General features: G+C 41.1%; 2 protein-coding genes across 2 annotated transcripts; one reads left to right on the top strand and one right to left on the bottom strand.

Annotated features, from left to right (window-relative positions):
• The first annotated feature begins 912 nt into the window (after positions 1-912).
• On the top strand, positions 913-8,680 carry reep2 (receptor accessory protein 2). Its single transcript, XM_029512886.1, has 8 exons — positions 913-1,251; positions 2,961-3,033; positions 4,108-4,184; positions 4,393-4,513; positions 4,666-4,779; positions 5,803-5,983; positions 6,860-7,026; positions 7,611-8,680. Exons 1-8 carry the CDS (start codon positions 1,220-1,222, stop codon positions 7,680-7,682), a joined length of 837 nt encoding a protein of 278 aa, XP_029368746.1. The 5' UTR covers positions 913-1,219; the 3' UTR covers positions 7,683-8,680.
• A 980-nt stretch (positions 8,681-9,660) lies between these two features.
• On the bottom strand, positions 9,661-12,057 carry LOC115050134 (uncharacterized). The gene is made up of 4 exons (XM_029512883.1): positions 11,865-12,057; positions 11,517-11,596; positions 11,150-11,203; positions 9,661-10,775 (listed from the first exon to the last, which is right to left on the bottom strand). Exons 1-4 carry the CDS (start codon positions 12,009-12,011, stop codon positions 9,716-9,718), a joined length of 1,341 nt encoding a protein of 446 aa, XP_029368743.1. The 5' UTR covers positions 12,012-12,057; the 3' UTR covers positions 9,661-9,715.
• Positions 12,058-20,995: the final 8,938 nt, after the last annotated feature.

Consider the following 20,995-nt stretch of genomic DNA (forward strand, 5'->3'; position numbering starts at 1 on the left):
TTTTCCCCCACAAAGAAATGATCGGAAGGACTTCAAGAGGGTGCTTCTTAGTTGTCTTTTTTTTTTTTTTTTTTTTTTTTTTGAAAAGTCATGGGCTTAGTCACCAATTTGCCCCATGGGTTGAATGAACTAAAGACTTCCAACAACATTGTTCAAGAATCACAATTGCAGCTGAACAGAACTACTGGCCATTAACATTGTATCAATAAATATATTGATCTTAGCAGTCTGTTTGATTTTTCACAATAAACTTTAAAAAAACAATTATCAGTTGCTTAATGTGCATTTTTACTCGCCAAACCTCGTGCTGGCTGTGTATATAAGACAAGGATGAACAAAAACGATTCTGTTTGACAGTAGAATAAAACATACAAAAGGAGCACATCCTCACATCTGGAAGCAAATGCACCTGCTGATAAATTAATTTAACAATTACTCAATTATTAAAATACATGAATAGATTTAGATGCTGGAATGCAGTCGTTTCAGCATTAGTTTGAATGATGAATACCGTTATACCTAATATTTATGTATCTAATATAAAATGTCTGCTGCTGCTCCACTGATGGATTTGGCTTTAGAAATTGGACAGGTGACCGTCGTGTTTTCATCCTCAGCTCAGAACTGGATTAGTTCCCATCAGCTGTCTCAAAGCTGTGGAGACATCTGAAATCAGTCAGACGAGTCTGTTTTGAATTGATGCTAAATGCTCTCCTGGCCGTCTGAATGAAGTGGATCACTGAGGTAGGGCAGGAACACCTGGATGTACAGATACCCGACCAGGAAGGAGCGCATGAATTTACTTTATATCACAGTTTGTTTGTTTTTTAATCACCAAGTGGTCTCTGATGACCGCAGCTCGCTGTGTGTGTGTGTGAAGCAGACAGACTGGCGCTTTAAGAGCAGCAGCAGTGGATGTGTTGGAGGAAAGCAGCAGACTGCACCTCCTCCTCCTCCTCCTCAGCTCATCTTCACCTCCTCAGCTCAGTTTAGCTTCACCTCCTCCTCCTCAGCTCATCTTCACCTCCTCCTCCTCCTCCTCAGCTCCCCCTCGGCCACCTGACGGCAGCACACGGAGCTCAGCGGCAGCACCGGGCAGCCTCCCGGGTCACAGCACGACGAACCGCAGCCTGGAGGGGGAATGGGGGGCCGCCTCGCCCGCTAGCTAACCGAGTACCTTTCCTGGAAGCAGAGGGCGGACGGTCGGCGGTCCACCAAGATGGTTTCCTGGATCATTTCGAGGATAGTCGTGTGAGTACGGGCCGGGCTGCCTGTGTGTGTCGTGTCCGAACTCCTCCATTCATCCTCGGTGTCACTCCGTTTCCTGCCCGTATGTGATTACACTTCAGTGATGGGTGACCTGTTATTAGCTGACTGACAGTCAGTCTGTCTGTCCGTCCGTCCGCCTTTAAGATGCGGTCCGGGCTGCTAGCCGCTGTTAGCTAACATATGCTGGCTAACCGGAGGCTGGTTGAAATGCCAGCCTGGCCTCAGACCTCAGGCTGGGGTGACTGAGCACCTCAGCTCCGTCTGCTAACATGAAGGCTGCAGCCCAGTCATCATCGGGTCCACGTTGAGGAACTGGACAGATAAATGTGGGAAATAGGTATCCACTGAATACTGCAGCATGTTTGAGGCACTGTGCTCAGTCCAGCATCGGGCCTCGGCTCCCACCTGTCACATCCTGCTGGTGTGGATGACTCAACTAAAGCCGGCCGCTGTCATCATCCTCAGCCTCTGTGCAGACACATGTGCTGTAAAATGCTCAGTACATTTTGTCTTAAGTCAACTTGCTGCTCTGAGGACATTGGGTGTGCCTGTAGTCACAGCTGCTGTCCATTTTGTGTGGATTGAGAGCTACAGTGGTGTTTTTCATTCCTATAAATATTCTCCTTGCCTGGATTACATAATTTTAGCAAACCTTTTTTTGCTTTTCCAGCTGGCTCCTCAGCTTCAGTGCTCTTCAGGGAGGCGAACGGTGTGACTGAAAATGCCTCATAATGGCTGCTGTGCATCTGACTCTAGATTATTTGTGTCTTACTTTATCCTGCTTTGAATACACAGCTAGCTCTTGCTGTGTATTGTATTGTAGGAAAAAAAAATACATGTCCTAACCTTAATACTTAGCCGATTTGGGGGTAAAAAGCCAACAAGAGGAGGACCCAAAGAACAGATGCCCTCAACCCAGCTGTGAACCGTAGATGGTGACACAAGAAGGCAGAGGGCGTCTGCTGAGGGAGTGTACTGGCCTAGAGGCCTCCTATCAGTATCAGTCTCATCTTACTGTACAGAGCTGGGAAGCTCTGCAGTCATGACTGAGCAGCTTGGATAAATTCTGGGACAGAGGACTTTCTTAGATAAGAAAGAAAAACAGTAGATCTGTTCAGGCTGCAAGCACACACTGAGAGCGTTGGTTTGATAAACATTCAATCCTTACTTCAGTTTGGATCAAGTTTGAAAGTCCCAATCAGCATATTACACAATGTTATTGTTACACTGTGTATCAGCATACACACAAACTGGTGACTCTCCAACCCTTGTTCGCCCACCACAGAGTATTCAGCATCCTGTCACATCAGCACAAATCACCACAGTGGCACAGGACGCAACCAAATGCACTACAAAAGCACAGCTCTGAGCGCAGCTTTCCATGTTGACCCACCCTGAGCAGCCTTGACATTTGTTTTTCCCATTTGTGTCAATGCAGTTTTCCTGACAATGGGATTAGCAAGCCAGTATGTTTTAACAAGCCACTTCCCATCACCTCTCTATTCTTCAGATCAAAATCATGGAGACATTGACTGTGTTTAAGGAATAAAGAGAGCAACCTCTTGGCAAACACGGCTAACCTAATTTTGAAGCAGGAACTTGTTTGTGAGTTGTCGGCAGCCAGAAGCTGCGTTCCTAAACTGAAGGCCTCTATGCTCACGCAGCTTTCCCTGTTCCTCTGCTCTTTTCAGCCTTGCCTTTGGGACACTGTACCCCGCATATTCATCATATAAGGCTGTAAAAACGAAGAATGTGAAAGAATATGTGAGTATCACCTGGTTACAAAATCACAGCAGACCTGTTTTTGACCTCATGCCTGCTTCTTTTTTTTCGGGGGGGGGTATTGTCTTGCCCCAGACTGCTGTCATTATACTCGTAGTATAATTGTGAATTTGTAAACTAACTGATGAACCCCAGATGTTGACTTCTGATGCAGAAAAATGCTCTTCTAACTACTTCTAAATGCTTTTATAACTTCAGCACTAAGCTGGAAGGGAAATGTGTGATCTGGTTCTATGATAAAAGAAAATCTTTGAAAAGCAACTCATGACCGATGCTGCTTGTGGAAATCTCTATAAAACGCAGTAGGTTCTCATTCTGTCTGAAAGCGGCTGCAGAGACTGTAAACTAAACCGGGTCCTCCCTGTTTACCTCATCACTGCAAGGGATGGGAGAAAGGGAGGGAGTCTGGAAGGAGGAGAGAGCAGCACTCTGGCCTTCTGCCTATATTTGCAGTGGAGAACAGTCTCCTTCTGGCAGGTTACCATGGAAACACCCCCCCCCACACACACCACACACACACACACACACACACACACACACACACACACACAATTGCCACTCAAGCAGACAGCCACAGAAGGAGCGAATAACGGAGAGGTGGGACGAAGGACGCCATTTTTAGAGCTAATGTTTTCGTTCCCTTCCTCTTGTTTGGCTCATTTCTAATTTGAATGATTCAGCATTGTGTTTACACAGCTGCAGGTTTGTAGTCTGTTAATACTTAAATGGACACTTAGCATCCAGTGCTTTACTGTGTAAAATATGATTTAACTATGTTTGCTTATAAGTGATGCGTGGTTCATTGGCTCTCAAGTTAATCTGAAAAAAATAGTGCCTATTTTTCTGCATCTTTAGAAGATGCCCCACATTTCCTTTGACTCCAGAGTAACCATGCATGCTGATGTGATCTGAAAGGACTGAAACACATGTTGTATTTCCGTGTTGGTATGTTTCGTGTGTGTGGGTCACCACGTGTCTCTGCACGTGTGCACAAGAAGCTGTGGGTTTTTATGTGCTATTTTTGTTGTGGTCTCCCTCCTATTTGTGTGTGTCCAGGTGAAGTGGATGATGTACTGGATAGTGTTTGCGTTGTTCACCACAGCAGAAACAGCCACAGACCTGCTCCTGTCATGGTGAGTCAGGAGTTGCTCGTGATTGTCTCCCTAATTCCCAACTAAATGAACAGCTTATATAATATCAATAGACGCATTCATGTGTGTATCTGGTGCTAAGTGCGCTTGATATTTTTAGTAGAATGATCTTTGTTGATAGCATCTCTTCTTCTCCTTAGTATCATAAAATTAAACTTGCACGGTTATAATTCCATGTTTCATTGTGCAGGTTTCCATTTTACTTTGAGCTAAAGATTGCCTTTGTGATCTGGCTCCTGTCTCCATACACCAAGGGCTCTAGTGTTCTCTATCGCAAGTTTGTCCACCCGACCCTTTCCAACAAAGAAAAGGTATCTGGAGCTACAAATCTAATAGGCCCCTTCAAAATTTAAACTGGGCCACAAATCAAAGTGACCTGATTTTTCTTTTCTTACCCAGATCGTGCTTAATCCTGATTGATTACATTGTTTGTCTTGTGGTGTTCTCCCTCTTTGTGCTGTAGGAGATAGATGAGTACATCGCACAGGCCAAAGACAGGAGTTATGAGACCATGATGAGGTTTGGAAAGAGGGGTCTCAACTTGGCTGCTAACGCTGCTGTCACTGCAGCCACCAAGGTCAGCCGTGTGCTCTGGTGATGTTCAATGATTTTTAGAAAGTGGACCCAACGCTCTCATCAGTGTTTTTGACTGCTGGAATATCTTCCTAGTAGGTTGTGTTACGGGTGCTTATGGCCCATTTCAGACCTCCTGCCTTTGATCCAGGTCTTAACAGATTATGTGTGAGTCAGGACAAAAAGTTGTACATACTTTGACTCGGCTCCATAGCTAAAGAGGAAAACTGATGATTTCCATCTCTAAAGCTACAGCTGTATTTCCAGATATCTATTTGGCATAAATCAGATTCCTCAATATATATATATATTTTTTTAATGCTCCTTTCGTACAACCTGTTTAGAAAAATAAATGAATAATATAAACCTTGATCCAACATAAATGGACTTAAAGATTTTAGTGTGTCTGTGTAGCCTGTGTCAACATTGTTTTGATTAACAGGAGCCATCTGGTAATATCCTGAATGGAAGCAATGTTAGCTCTCTCTCTCTTGCTGGTGTTGCCCAATAAATGTTGCAAAAGCTGCAGTGAGTCCAGAGATGTATATTAACAGTGGAAATCTTAATTAAAGCCAGATTGTTTAGGAGTATTGATGTTATGCTTAAGAGCTCTTTGTCACACAGATATGTCAAAATATCAATTTAGTTAACTTTCATTCAGGCATGCACCAGTGATTTCAGGTTTGATGCAGAATCTTGAGCAGATATTTTCTGTGCAGTTGTTTATGATTGCTTGATAATTTATTTGTTGTAAAGAACAATATTTGGTGTTGATAATGCGTTACTTAAATAGCTGTCAATTGATTTTCTGCTGATCAACAAATCACTTACTAGACTAATCCTGACAGTCCTGATAGTTTCATGATCATTCAAGTGTCATGTATCGTCATATCGTGGGAAAAGATTGGCAGTTGTGTTTTTTTGGACATTTTTTTTTTTTGATTAGATTCGGGGGTAAAAAGAAAATAGCTTGAAATGCGTAACATAAAGTGTTACATGTCCTCTTCTCTTTTGTTGTGATGCCAAGGGGCAGGGTGTGCTGTCAGACAAGCTGCGGAGTTTTAGCATGCAGGACCTCACTCTCATCAACACCGAGGATGATCTGGCTCTGCACGCTTCAGGAGCCCGCATGAGACGAGACCCCATGGACGACATGAGCTCTGGGGCCAGCACACTGCCCCGAACCAAGAGCAGTGCTGCACGGCAAAGTAAGTCTGCACAACGCGCACATTCCAACAATGATTCATTAGCAGCTTTGTCTGAAGCATCTGCATAAATACTCGTACATACTGTACGTCCTGGGGCCCACCCAGAGGACTTGCTTTCTTTAACTTTTATCAGAGCACAACTCTGCTGGCAAGCCAAGTGATGTCATGTGATTCAAATAAAGGGGGGGGGTGAAGCATGTGACTCCAGTGGGAGGAGCAGCTTGGATGACATTGTGTCTCACTAACTGCTGGCTGGATATGTGGGCCTGACGAGCTGTGAACTGAATACAGAGAGATAATGAAGGTGGAGTCGCTCATTCTCAGTCATTTCTGTCCTCCTGATAAACAGCAATGCTGTTATGTCATATGTTTGACTTCAGTCTTTTTCCTTGTACATGGTACAAACAAAAGAATTAATTTCACATAACAGTTCAAAGTTCAAAGGTATCATTTACAGTTTTTTTATTTATTTATTTTGTCAAATGTAGTATTTGAAAAATGTATAATATTCAGTCTTTACTATAAATAATTGAATCATTTTATAATGCTGTATATAACTAATTACTACTTTTTTACATATATATTTTATTTACCTCTTTCTTTAGTTGCCTTTTTATTTCACAGCTGGCAACCAGCTTTAACACTGGGAACAAAAAGTGAACTTTGAAATTCATCCACTGGGTGGCGTGAGGAGCTGCGACTCCAGTGACGCACTGGTCCACAAAAACAGACTTTTGTACAGTATTTTCTTTTGGACAAGTTGTGTAAATGAATTGAAAAAGAGGGCCACCTATTGGACATTTAATGTTTGAAAAGAACCGCATTAATTCAGAGAGTGATTTAGTGATGACCACTGACTTTTATCCAACCTTTCAGCCCGCTCATTGGCGGCCGTGTCCCTCGCCGATGAAACATCATCCCAACACAGCTCTGACCAATCAGACACAAGGACTGAACACTCTGATGAAGATGTTGGAGACAAAGTCCCCAAACGTGTGACCAGTGTCAAAGCAACCAAGAAACCTGCTGCTGCTAAGACAGAGGTAGACCCAACACACACACACATCCCAGATGTGAAACCTGCATCTGAAGGGCACGGTCTCCTAAAGAAACTCAGAATGTCTGTTCAATCATAACAAATCCATTTACAGCAAGCATAGGAGGCTTTCCTGTTGCATATATTTTATAAAACGGGGTGTGGTCTCTTTCCATTTGACTTTACCAAAACCTTTTTACAGAATCTAATAGATATTTAGTTTAGTGTTGTGTGTGTGTGTGTGTTTTTTTTTTTTTTAAGAATCCATAGTGCATACTCAAAGACTTCTTAAAATTAGGACAGTCTAACAATGCATGTACACTTCGTCTAATGGTACCTGAACATGGTAAACATACCTGCGGTTGAAAAGAACTTAAATTGTGACCATGTGATCATGAACTGTAGCAGATTTGACGGCATTCCATCCAAAGAAAAACATGTCACTCATACTGTAAGACCTGGTGTGTTGCCAAAGTTAAACCTCCACTCAAGTAGTTCAGTTCTCAACTCTTCTTCCTCCTGGTGTCTAATCTGCTCTATTAAATACTCTTTATCGTTGTCTACGTCCTGTCCCTTTTCCCTCTTTGCAAGGCTCAAACTAAAACGGTGAAGAAACCAACCAAGAAAAAGACCACGGCTAATAATGCGGAGACGCCACCCTGAGGCCTGTTGTGCTCATCCACCGGCCTACACTCAGTCCACCCACAGCCTGCAGGCTCTTCTTCTGTTACACTTCATGTATATTTATCAGTCACATCACTTGCGCTAGTTTTTAAGAGCAAAATGCAGACTTGGTTTGTAGCTTTATGTGGCCATCTCCTTACAAGGTTGTTTTGTCCTACTGACTTGGATTTAGATTTTTTTTTTTTTTTTTTTTTCTTTCCTGTCTGAAATTGATTAGTGCTCTTACTGGTGATGCGTCGTCTTTCTTTAACCCATACGCATAAAGGAAGGTCCCCATAATAGTTGATAGCCGTCTTGATTGAGACAGTTGTTGAAATATTGCTCATAAAATATTACTATTTGCTCCTAGGTCCCCATATTTGAGTAACCAGTTTTTCTTCTGAGTAGAAATCCTCACCGAAAACTGGCTCCTGTTTCACCACAGAGTGAGATGGGTTTGACTTCAAGGCCTGCATTGACTAATTTTCATCATTGCCAGTTTTCATTCCAGTTTTTTTAACCTTTTTGATTTTAATCCTTTTGAGTATTTTTAGACCTTAGGAAATTTAGCTTCCCTAATACCCTTCTGAGGGAATCTGGCTCTGCTAGGTTCAGATTTCATGTAGAGCAACTTTCTTCCTCACTGCTTTTAATGTGGCTGTCGAGTCATGTACAGTGCTGCTGATGGAGTGAAGACATCACTCGGAGGTTGTATTCATCCAAGGTCATTAATTTATAGCTTCCATTTTATTCAGTTCAGATGGTCAAGTAATATTAGCAATACCTGGGATCAGCTGTGCATAGCCAAGGCTCTTTAAGGTGATCGGTACCTGAGTGACGGTTAAACTCTCCCTCTAATAAATACAGCAGTCATAGTGTTGCCAGTGTTTGAGGTAACGAGAAGTTACAGACTAGTGCTGCACTTTGCCACCAATTTTACTTTGCCTCATTTAAAAAAAAAAAAAAAAAAAAAAAAGCAAAGCAATATGGAAATATTTCAACCAAAAGCAACATCAGGAGGGAGGGAGTGTCGAAGCAGGCTGTAGGTGTTTCCAAACACACTGGACTTCAGTTGTGGGATGGACTCTTCTGGTGTCTAACCACGACAGTGGGCACAGTTTTTCATGAGTGCTCAGTGATGAGATGACTGCTGTGTGCAGTTTGAACCAGTAGGGGGAGACAAAGCCCACCTCAACTGCTGTCAAAGTTCCCACACAAAATGTAATATGATGTAAATAGTAAACTGTACATATACAGTCTGAGATTGCTTGCCTTATTCATTCTCTGGGCTGACATCCTACTAACTTATTCATCATTTGTGGGTTTTTTTTTTTTTTTTTTAAGAATAATTTTTAGTCTTGACAAATCATACATATTTTAGACTTTTGATGTTGAAATGATATTTTAATAAACGTGCTTAATTTACATTCTGTCTTGTCACGTGACACATTTTAAGTCTCCTACATCAAAGAAAGGAGTTTGAAGATAAACTGTGTTCACACCTGCCTGTGTTTTCCACTCACATTGGTTAGAAACCGAGTTAGGGACAAAAGCTCTTCAATTAATGTTTGCACTGAATAAAAATGAGATGTCTTGATTCAAATAATTTCAGTTTGAACTTACCAGTTATGACGCTGTGTTTCATCTTGTTTTATTTTATTTTTTTTGCATATTTATTGTTTACATTCTGTTTAAAAATCAGTATTGTGAACAAGGATGTTCGTCCGTATATTGTTTGTGCCAATTCTCAAAGCTCCGTGTCATAAGGATTGCAGTATGTGTGCTGGGACAAAGGTATCTAACCTGGTCATGTATCAGTAATAAAGCTACTTATAAAGGAAACTACGTCGGGGTCTTATTTCCTATCGTACAGTGGGTTTAGCTTGTTTGTGGTTTCTGTTCTCTCTCCATTATCCAACCCCTCCCTTATGGTTAAACCGCTGGCAGATACAATAAATAAAACAAACAGAGGCTTAAAAAAAGTTTATAAAAAGTTAATTTTATTACCAGCGACTTGAAACAGAGGAAACAACTTACAAAGAATTTTGTGAAAACTGATTCAGAAATTCACGAGGGACATGAAAAAATTTTATAGGGCTTTCATCACCCAGCTTTTCCTTAAATTTTTGTAGAAAAGAGGTCACAGTTACATGGTTCAAAACTTGAATAACTTTTTGGCTAAGATGTTGTGAAGCACTCTTTTCAACAGCGTCATTCCAAACACTGATCAAATATTCCTGTGCTTTTGCTTCGATTTGTGGAGGAAATTTTAACAAAAGAATTATTTCTCTGCCAACTTCCAAATGTTTTTGAAAGGTCAAATGTTTGTTAGTTTCTTGTTTAAGTTTCACTGTAGCATTTTTGAGGCAAGTATGGAGGATATTCTTATCTTTGTTATCAAGCTCAGATGCTAATTTTTGGAGAATTTTTTGTGAATTTGAATTAATGTATTTACTGTTTACTTGGAAGAGTAAATTGGGAAATTCTAAATGAAGTTGGAGTTTTGGAGTTTTATGTTTATTTAGCAAACCTGACCCAAATGGTCCCCAAAACTTTGAGGAGTAAACATAAGTTAAAACTCTATATTCACTGTACCACTGACTGACTTTCATGAAGAGATTAAACATACAGGGCTGTTTATCGGCCTTTTCTCTCTTCATACACGGGCTGTTAAGTGTATAGATCACAATACTTTCAATTACCAATTGTGGTCCATTTTTGTTCTCCTCCATAAAAATACACATATCTTCTAATAATATCTCCTCTGTATGGACATTGTCTTCGCCAGATTTTTTTCGAAAATGCGGCTTAGAAACAGAAAATGTCTTTTTAGAGCCTTTCATATAAATAACAGCGAAAGCATGCTGATTTGTCATTTCTCCATGTTGCCTACAATAGTCCTCAAAAAATTCTCGGTGCTCATGTAGAATAGGTGGTTGTTCTGTATTATTTCCAATATTATAATTATTGATATCATTGGATGAAATCAAGTGAGGACATTCAAATTCACATTGTTTGGAAAGAAATGGAAAATTAAAAAAACCCATGTATTCCAGGTAAAATGAGGCATGCTCCAGCTTCCTATGTTTTTCGCTGAAGGGTGAAAAAAGTTGGATTTAAGTTAGTCTGTGAGAAAAATTCATGTGCTGAATATTGTTGTATAACATTTCAGTTACAAACTTGTTAAATAAAATAAGTGTCTTAATATTCTCTGGCAGAGTTTGAAGTGCAGATGATCAAATTCAAGAATATTACTACCCTCTCTGACACACATTAATGAAGACATTCTCGCTCATCATTATCAGGCTCCAAAGTCATTGTAACAGTTGATGCAAATCTCAAAATGATTGCCAGGTTTCTAATAAATTGATGAATGTGTGGTGAAACTGTACTTGTGAAAATGAATCAATTTCTCCTTTAAAACAAATGATCATCCTAAATTAAACTTAAGTTTGATTGATACTTACGTTATCTCTGGTTTTTTATTGTTGCCAAATGAGCAGTGAAGGTAGATAGGAGTCCTGAAGGAGTAGTGGAGAAGTGAGTTGTTAAATATTAAATTGTGGGAGAACTGAAATCTGTCATATTTCACAGCGCATGTTTACAATTGTATTTTGTAGAACAAATAAAATTGAATTAACTTCAGCCACAAAACGCAATCGATCATATAGACAGATAAAAATCCACATTACAATGAAAGCTCAGACACTTTTAAATGCATTATTCCCATTCATTTCAATGACATAATTCACTGATGACTGGCGTTAGGTTTGCTGATCACGATCTTCAGACAGTTTTAATGGGACATAAGTAGGGGGAACACAACATTTGTACCTTTCAGGTGAGCAGCTGATTTGTATCTCCTCAGAAGTAGTTTCAGATGTCTCCCTTCCCCCAGCTGTTTCAGTAATGCACTGTTAATAAAATAAATAAAAGATTTTACTTCACATGCTAAACTCTTAAGTGGCCTGATTGATATTCTGTGATACTTTGACATCACTGATAGATAACGTGTTTATACATTTAAACATTCATCTTGGTTTTTACATATTGTTTTAAATGTGGTTTGATGTTTGTACCACCTGAGATTTACTCGTTTATACATCAATACACAATCACGTATTTAAAAACAAACAAAAAAAGTAACAGGTAGAGATGTATTTTTAAATTGTTCTGACTCACCAAACTTTGGGGTCGCTGGTCATCAAATTCAGCTGGGGTGGGCAATCCATCTTCCTCACTTTGCCCACCCCCGCAGGGGGAATTCTTTAGTTTGTCTCTTCGCTTTACTTTGGGATTTGTGTTACCGTTTTTATATGTAAAATCCATCACCGATGCCTCCGTAAGTGGTGTTGGACGGGTATATATAGACTGCCCAGACATTTCCTGGAGCTTCGTCTTATTCCGGGAAGAGCAATAAAAAAATAGGTTTCGGTATTTGTGTTGCAGAGACTCACGTGACTTTTGGTGAATCACATCCACCCAGATGATCTACAGCAGCGGTCCCCACCCTTTTATGTGCCACGGACCGGTTTAATGTCAGACAATATTTCCACGGACCAGCCTTTAAGGTGTGGCGTATAAATGCAAAAAAATAAAATGATGCAATCGGCATAAAAACTGTGCTATTTTCTAATTGTCATAATAAACGTGAATCCACTGTGCACTCGTATGCAACTTTATTAGCAGCGTCCTCGTAACATCCTCTCTGCCCCCTAACCCCGAATGCAGCTTTCTTTTTCATGGAAGTCACAGGCTCTTCTTCTGTCTCCTCACTGGGCCTTTTCCCCTTCACAAAGAAACTGTCCTTTTTTAATCATTTCGCTAGCTTGTGGGTTTAATTTTAGCGGTAACGTATCACGTGACCGAGACAAGCTCAAGAGTGAGTCATAGACGGATGTAACGGAGAGAATCCGGTCATTTTTCAAAATAAAACATAGCTCAGATTCAGATAAATAAAACATAAATAATGTATGTTATTTATTCTTTCTGCGCGGCCCGGTTCAAAAGACCCACGGACCGGTACTGGTCCGCAGCCCGGGGGTTGGGGACCGCTGCTCTACAGATTGAAATGTCTGCCTGGAGTGCCTGTCTTTTTCTCAAATCTGTGTACTATTCACTTTGTTATTGTACATGATTAAATGTTCACATTGCTTTTTAGTTTTTATTGTTTTAAATGTGGTTTGATGCTTCTAACAGCGAGGCTTTCCACTTCTACAGCTCAACGCAGGGCTAAAAACTAAACCACACACTTGGAACAACACATAGAGATTTATTTCTAATTGTTCTAATCTAATAATTTAATTTCTAATTGTTGTGAATTAACTCCAGCAGGGGAAGACAACTTGAAAAGCAACGGGGAAAAAGGTTTAAATCTTACTGTTTTTAATTAAGTCAGCTCTGGATTAACTAGGTTTGTCTACCCTGCCAGAGAAAATTTTACACTTAGTTCCTTGGTGGAAAAGCAGACATTCAAATGGATTATGAGTTACTTTCTGTTAATTATATATATTCAGTTCCACTCGCAAATCATTTATAACTTCAAGTATGACTCACGTCATACACGTCAAGTATGTCTTTAGGTTTCAGTATTGTTTCCTGGAAAACAATACTGACATGAAGGCAGACATGAAAAGCAGAGAGTGGAGGAGGAGCTGACAACAGATTGTCCTTTGGCTGCCTCAATGGAGACTGAAGTGAGAAGCAGCTTGAACTTGACTTCTGGTTGGTTCCAGAGGCAGAAGTGACTCTGACACAAATACTTCTAGTAGCTTCTAGTAGATCAGCTTCTCTCCACTATGTCGATCAAATTATGACACAAATGATCTGGCAGCAGGAAGAAGTTGGCAATGACGAGCCATTCCGTCAGACAGGAAGCGTCCGAGTATGAATGTGAAAGTTAAAAGCCCATTTTGTCCGCTCCTACCCCCACACCTTATGTCCCACCGGTGATCCTCGTCAATCTGTCCCAACACAGACCTTTAAGACTTTTGAATGGGAGCATATGTAACTGAAGACAATTTCCCCTCAGGGATCAATAAAGCATTTCTGATTCTGATTCTGATTCTGATTCCATTGTTCCTCTCAGCCCCACACCACATATCCTGTCCCACCGGCTCACACACGGTGATCTTCGTCGATCTGTCCCAACACAGACCTGCTGCGTCAATCTGAGTTTGAATGTGTATTTTCACATAATTTTGTTTTATTTGTAATATTTCGAGTAATTTTTTAAATGCTGACAAACAGCAGTAAATTAAAGAAAGGCCTCTCTTCCAGGAGCGGCAGACTGAAATAGACTGAGTCAGAAGTAATCCTGTGACCAGGGGTGCTGCGAGACACAAAGCTCTAGGGCATGGTCCTCCCTATTCCTCAAACTTTTTTTTTTTAGTCTGTTTGTGTGAGAAGTGTGCAACACAAGGCACTTTATGAACTTCCCTTTTAAATCCCACTGTTCCATTAGTGAAGCAGGTACTGGGAGAGGTGATCACGTGGTGATACTGAGCTTTATGAAAATATGAGTTTACATAAATATATAATTTTCACCATGTTTGCAGGATGGCCTCAAATGAAACTGAGATCTGGCTGAAAGCTGTGGATTCACTGATATAAACTCTTTAAGCTACTTTGCTCTTCTGTCGTTTTCCTGTCTCTTCTTCAGAATATTTTTTTTTTTGATGTTCGTCAAAAGGAACCTTTTTTTTATCTAAGTAGGTTGTAGGCATCGATTAGAAACTTACTGGAGTTTTGTTCAAAATAGTATGACCTAATTTGTCTGTGTTGGTATGCCAGCAGGCAAAGACTGACAAGTAGAGCTAAAAAAACTAACAAACAAACAAACAAAAAAACTTACTGGTCCATAAGTTCTAATCAGTCAGAGTTTCTGTTTAAACCTGGTTTGTGTATCTTTGCTGGAGGAAACTATTTTAATACCCTGAAGTGAAACTCTGAGAAATGCTTTGTCTTGTCCAACTGGTACTTATTGTATACATGTTACCAAACCAGCTAGCTGGCACATCAAGTATCACAGTATCGAATAACATTGTAAAGGTTCACTTGAGATCTGTGTGACATAGTATTGTTAAGCATTAGCGTTAAGTAGTGACTGGCTGACATTTTGGCTGATGACCTCATATTTTCGAAATGATAATAAGGCACATTCTTTTACTTACATACCTCTTTTGAACTTGTGAACAGAAAGGTTCACAACACCCAGTATTATAAAATATTCAAAATACTTGATACTCTTAGAGGTCTGCGTGTGCTGCATACTGAAGGAAGTATCACCTGAATATGCTAGCACTAATAATTTAATTGTTTATTATTTCATGGTTATTTCCAATATAATGATAATTGGTAAAAATGTTGCTTATGAGGCAAATGACTTCAATTCTTAAGTTGCAAATGAAACAATATTCCAAGACTCAATATTAGAAGCTAGTAGAACCTCTTCTTCCTATGTTGGTGTTATTGCTTTCAAGTTGCCAACATTAGTAGGCTTTTGTACTGTCTCAACAAAGTCCACATGTATTGCAAAAAACAAAAAACAAACAAACTTTACCGAAGTTCACTCCCCGAAAAGCGCGCTGATTGGATAAAAGAGTTGGCCCCGCCCCCACCGCGCTCTCAGCCTCCCTCTCTGTCATTCAGTCTCTGACAGAGCTCGGGTGAACATCTCCCATTGAGCCAATATTTAGCTGGAAAAAAGTCAAAGAGCAGCAGTAAAGCTGTGACACAATACTGAGAGCTCAGACGGTACAAAGTCGGTGTCTCCACTCTGTAAATCTTCTAGCAGATCAGCTTCTCTCCGCCATGTCCTCCGAGTACCAAGAGGAAGGTTCAAAGCCCATTTTGTCCCGTCAGCTGTGATACCGGTACGGTGGCCGAAAGCTGTGAGGCTCCTCCGGCTTCCTCCCTCCAACACAAACACCTTCAGCTTTCACCGCAGTTATTCTCCACATGTGGAGCCTGTCCGCGGTGAAACTGCCCGATGGCAGCTGGGATCGGCCGAGGCTGCCCCCAGTACCCCCAAATCACGGTGTTGGGTTTGGGGTTCAGCACCGTCAGCCCAGAAACCCCCGACCCCCAAAACCTGGAAGGGTACCCCCAAATCCAGACCCCATGTCCCCCGCACACTGTCAGCCCGGAACCTCTCGAGATCCCGAAAACCCGAAAAGTTCCTCGGTATGACACAAAACCCGAATCCCGTCCCGACAAAAACAAAACCAACCCGCAGTTTAAAGTATTAAAGGGTTCACTACTTGAAGTTGTATTGAAGCATCAACAGACTGGGAAAGTGAAATCTCTCTGCTACCACCGTCTGGTGATCTACAAGGTGAATCCAAAGTTTGAGATGACAAACCCACAACAGCAACAAAGGCCTGGAGAATCAAATCCTGAGGATGACCATGGCTGTGAAGGTGGGGAGCACGATGGCATGGAAATTTTCAGCTGTTAACAGACTATTGCAGAGAAATTACAAACAGCAGCGACTATTAAAAAAATATACCAACTCCTTATGGAACTGCTTTCTTCCAAAGGTGAGAAAGACGTTGATGATGCTCTGGATTCTGACACAGGACTCACATTTGCCAGAATTCATTCCCGGGGAGGAAACTCTGCAAGAGAGAAGCAACATGCATATTCCATCGTCTGTATGAAAGATGGCAGCAAGAAATTTCTTTTCTATGAGAGCGCCGGCCAGTCTGTGGTCTCAAAACATCCCTGCAGTGTCTCATAAACCTCCTCTGACCATCTCCTCACTGTCCTCGTGGTCGCAGGCTGGTTTTTCACCAGAGGCACATAACAGGGGCTGAGGTGCACCAGGTTGTGATCTGACCTTCACAGAAATGGCAGGGGAGAGGAGCTGTATGCGTCCTTCACATTAGCATAGAGCAGGCCAAGGGTCCTCTCCTCTGGTGGGACAGCTCGCATACTGAATGAAATTGAGCAGTACTTTGTCAGTGACAACATGGTTAAAGTCACCTGAGATAGCAATGAATGCACTCGAGTCTGTAGCCGAGCTATGGCAGAGTGGATGAAGTCACACGCCGAGGTCGGGTGTGCAGAGGGTGTAAACAGTTGCCATTAAAACATGGGAAAGCTCACGGGGGAGGTAAAATAGTCGGAGTCCAACGGCCAAAAGTTCAATGTCCGGGCAAAAGATGTTCTCTTTGATAGTAATGTGAGCAGGATTGCACCACCGGTTATTCACAAGAACAGCAAGCCCCCCTCCATGATGCTTACCGGTCCCGGTGCCGTCCCTGTCGGCCCGGCAGTCAGGCAGCCCTGGATGGAAACCTTGTCATCGGGGATGTCCTGGTGCAGCCATGTCTCTGTAAAGCACATCAGACTACACTCCTGGTACTCCCTCTGACTCCGGGCTAGCGCTGTTAGTTCCTCCATCTTGTTAGCCATTCATGCCATTTCTTGGCTTTCTTCAGAGGCTGAAACATACAAGGGGAGATTCCTTTTTCCTGTTTCAAACAGGGACTGTTTTGTGTATAAATGTAAATCATTTCCACAGGTGATTGATTCCAGCTCAGAAAATCATCCAGTTGTTTGATCACAATTTCTTCACTGTGTGTTGCTTTTTTGCTGCTCAGTCCACCAGACAGTTTCCTCTGATTGTCAAAATCTGGATAAAGTGACTCAAAAAATGTCTTGCTGCCAACTTTCATAAATCGTATAATGATTATAATAATGTACAATATTCTATATTCAAATGTTGGTAAACTGTTGTTTTATTTATCACTTTGTATATCCAGGAACAAATGTACATTCATATTTTATTGTTTAGATATATTTTATTTTATTTTAGTACTTATGTTTAAACTTTACTGATATATTTTATACTTTTCTACTTTCATACTTGTTTAAGACTTTTGAATGGGAGCATATGTAACTGAAGACAATTTCCCCTCAGGGATCAATAAAGCATTTCTGATTCCGATTCTGATTCTGATTCCATTGTTCCTCTCAGCCCCACACCACATATCCTGTCCTCTTTCACTCTGTACAAGTCACCGACTCCAGATCCAGCAAAACAGCCCCAGACCATAACTACTACTACTCACTACTCCATGACGTTGACGTCCCACACTGAGGAACCAACTTTTCGCCTACTCGATGGCATACAAAAATCTTGCGTGATGAACCGAAGATTTCAAATTCTGTTTCATTAGTCCATAACACCTTCTTCCAGTCTTCAGTAGTCCATTGGCGGTGTTTCATGGCCCAGGCAGGCCTCTTTTCCTTATTCTGAAGTCTCAGCGATGGCTTTCATGCTGCAACTCATTCCGTCAAACCTGTAACTCGAAGTCTTCTCTTCACAGTTGAACTGAGGCTTGCTTACTGCGACCACTATTAAGCAGTGCTTGAAGCTGTTGTCCTGTGAGCCACCTGTCATGCAAGCCTTTGACTCTCAGAAACTTGTCCTCAGATTCAGTTTTGGCTTTGGGTCTGCCAGTCTTCTTCCTTCCTTCTTCCGTCAGAGTTTGCCTGAGTTTCTGGGTGCCTTTCGATGGTAACGGAAACTATAGTCACTGACACCTTGACTTTCTTTGTGAGAAAGTCCTACATTTGTGTTGATGGTCTCTCTCTCTTCCATTGTTAATTGCCTTTTTCCTCGCCATTTTATAGTAACACACTACTTTCTGCAGTACACCGCTGTTCAAACAATGCTCACAACGGTATGGTACCACAGTGCGTTCCAACACTACTGTTATGCAGACAGAGGGGGTTGTAAGTGATCAAGAAAAGTTGGACACCTGTAGGAAGCACCAACTTTCAAGGCTTGTTAAACCCCAATTGCCGCAGAACTGCTTTAAATTGTTAACCCATTTCTTGTTTCCTGAAAAAGAAAGGCCTTTTTGTATAATTCTGAAATGTACATTATTTTTCAGTTTTGGTTAACCTTACCTTTTTTTTTTGTTAACCTCTGGCAGTTGACCCCTCCCATTGTACCCTTTTAAGCTGTTCATTGGACTTGAACTGCTTGAATTTCAATAAAAAACTGGAAAAACTGTTGTGTTCTAAACCTTTTGACCGGTAGCCTACATAAAAAAATAATTATCAGAGAACATTTTGTTTGTCATTTCGGATTGGCTTATTTTCCCATCATTAGGATTTGAAAAAAATCTATTTCTGTGAATATTCTTCAACAGCACACATGAAATGTTTCACATCATATTGAGGGCTAAATGACATTTTCTGTGTATATAGTGCCACCTTGTGGCTCTTTACTAAAATAACTCATATAGGTAGATAGGATATTTTATACAGAGCAATTGATAGTGACTGCTCCGTGCTGTTGTAGCCAGGACAGCCAATGCTCAGTCACACCAAGTCCAGTGAGGTGTAATATGAAAAACTTGCCTGCCACGGGTCTGCCTCTATATTTGTCTTACATATAGTAACTGCAGTCAAATTGTAATTCAACATTATATTTTGAGGATGTAAGAGCGAAAATGTTGCTTCATAAAATCTTGATACAAATAAGACAATGGTAGTTACCATGTGTACCATGCAGAATGAAGGTTTAAACCAGGGGTGTCAAACTCATTTTCACCACATCAGCAAGGACCACATCAGCATAACGTTGCCCTCAAAAGGCCACATGTAAGACGGTATAAATGCAACTAAATGTAAAATGTTAAATAACTCTGAATGTATTACTTATACAAATTACAAGTATTACATATGCATTTGCACGGACATAATATATATGCTAGTTGCTCTGTTATTATAAAATAAATCCTTTTTATTTTGTCAGGTTAAGAAACCCTCATGACTTCCATCAATCAACGATTAAACTATCTAAGGGAAAAAATAAAAGATATCATCCAACACCAGTTGTTCAAAACTTTTTTGTCACAGTTGAGAGGGGCAGATTAACGGTACAACCTACAATTGTGAGCTGCTAACACGTGTGACAGATGGAGCATTTTCCAAAAACGAAAGGCTGCACACGGCCTTGCACATCTGTCTGCATCAACACATAAAGCTGTGAACACTAAATACATTGCTCCACATATAAAGAAGTACATACACTCAAAATAAGGGTTGTCTCGATTCACAACTATATTGGCCAAGTTTCTAGGTGAGGTTCAGGAGATACGGATTGTCCTTGAACACACCACCATCCCGATCCACTGATCACTCTCTGAAAACATGAAGGCCAACTTTAGAATACTTAGCTCCGTGTTTGGTGTCAAAATGCCGACGTAGCACAGACACGTATTCGCCTTTCATGAAACAGCCTTCCACCTGCATCAATTTCTCTCTTCCTGGATATTTTGGGATCATTTGTACTTACCGATTGTTTAAAATCCCATTGATCTGGACACACTGCAATCGAGTGGCGGGATGCCGTCACTTCGCGGGTAACATAATCGGCATGCATTGTGGGAAATGTAGTTTCGTTGTTGACCTATTTATTTTAAGACAAAGATGATATTTTAAGACATTTTAAGCTCTCGCGGGCCACATCAAATGACATGGCAGGCCTTGAGTTTGACACATTGGGTTTAAACAGTTGGAGTAAACACTTGGTGGTGCTGTCTAACCACAAAGGCAGAGAAGAGTTGCTGGGGAGGTATCATCTCTGTGTGGCCAACAAAAAGCTCATAGAATTAATTCTCCTGAAGGGGGCAGCCACACTCTCTGGACCACAGAGGGCTAAAAACCACGACTGTTTATAATTGAAAAAGTAGAAAAACAAACCATTCCTTACTGAACCTACATTCTCCTATTTTCTTTGTCAGAGTCAGTGCGACGACACACACTCTGTCTTCATCCTAAGTATTACAACTAAAACAGTGTCTTTGTATCCAAACACGGCCCCATGAACCGGCCTGTCGGAGGTTGCTTGGCTGCATCTCTACTGAGGTGTAAAGAGGCTACTGTTCCTACTACGCTCTACCTCTGAGAAATATACTTTTTGACAGCTTATGTAACATGTCAGCTAAACAGAACAGACATTTCTATGTGTGTGTGTGGTTTCACGTGTGTTAATATATCAGTGTTTTAGTGGGTTGAAGGTGTTGGCAGGGGCAAGGAGTCGGGTCACAGTGTCAGGACATATCTATTGAATCCTTGCCTGTGTTAGGTGGCTCATCTGGTTTTGTATGCGTTTGTCTAATATTTTGCATGAATATACTTCCTAGGTGTGTGTGGTTGTTCAGGGATGTAGCAGGGGTCAGTATGTCTGAGTCGCCCCTTGAAAGAGCCCCAGAGGCTGCTCGTATAACTGACGGGTCAAATAGTAGATTACAAGGCAGTAACTGTTGTGTTGCAGTGTCCTTCCTTTTCTA

This window comes from Echeneis naucrates, chromosome 10 (assembly GCF_900963305.1).
Source record: "Echeneis naucrates chromosome 10, fEcheNa1.1, whole genome shotgun sequence".
NCBI classification, from domain to species: Eukaryota; Metazoa; Chordata; class Actinopteri; order Carangiformes; family Echeneidae; genus Echeneis; species Echeneis naucrates.

Bases quoted from the DNA above. Each gene is read 5' to 3' on its own strand.
- reep2 (XM_029512886.1), top strand. From the start codon at position 1,220: ATGGTTTCCTGGATCATTTCGAGGATAGTCGT. The intron at 3,034-4,107 runs GTGAGTATCACC...GTGTGTGTCCAG, and splicing joins CGAAGAATGTGAAAGAATAT to GTGAAGTGGATGATGTACTG. The intron at 4,514-4,665 runs GTATCTGGAGCT...TTTGTGCTGTAG, and splicing joins CCCTTTCCAACAAAGAAAAG to GAGATAGATGAGTACATCGC.
- LOC115050134 (XM_029512883.1), bottom strand. From the start codon at position 12,011: ATGGATTTTACATATAAAAACGGTAACACAAATCCCAAAGTAAAGCGA. The intron at 11,597-11,864 runs GTGAGTCAGAAC...TTTTATTAACAG, and splicing joins ACCAGCGACCCCAAAGTTTG to TGCATTACTGAAACAGCTGG. The intron at 11,204-11,516 runs GTACAAATGTTG...CTACTCCTTCAG, and splicing joins ATCAGCTGCTCACCTGAAAG to GACTCCTATCTACCTTCACT.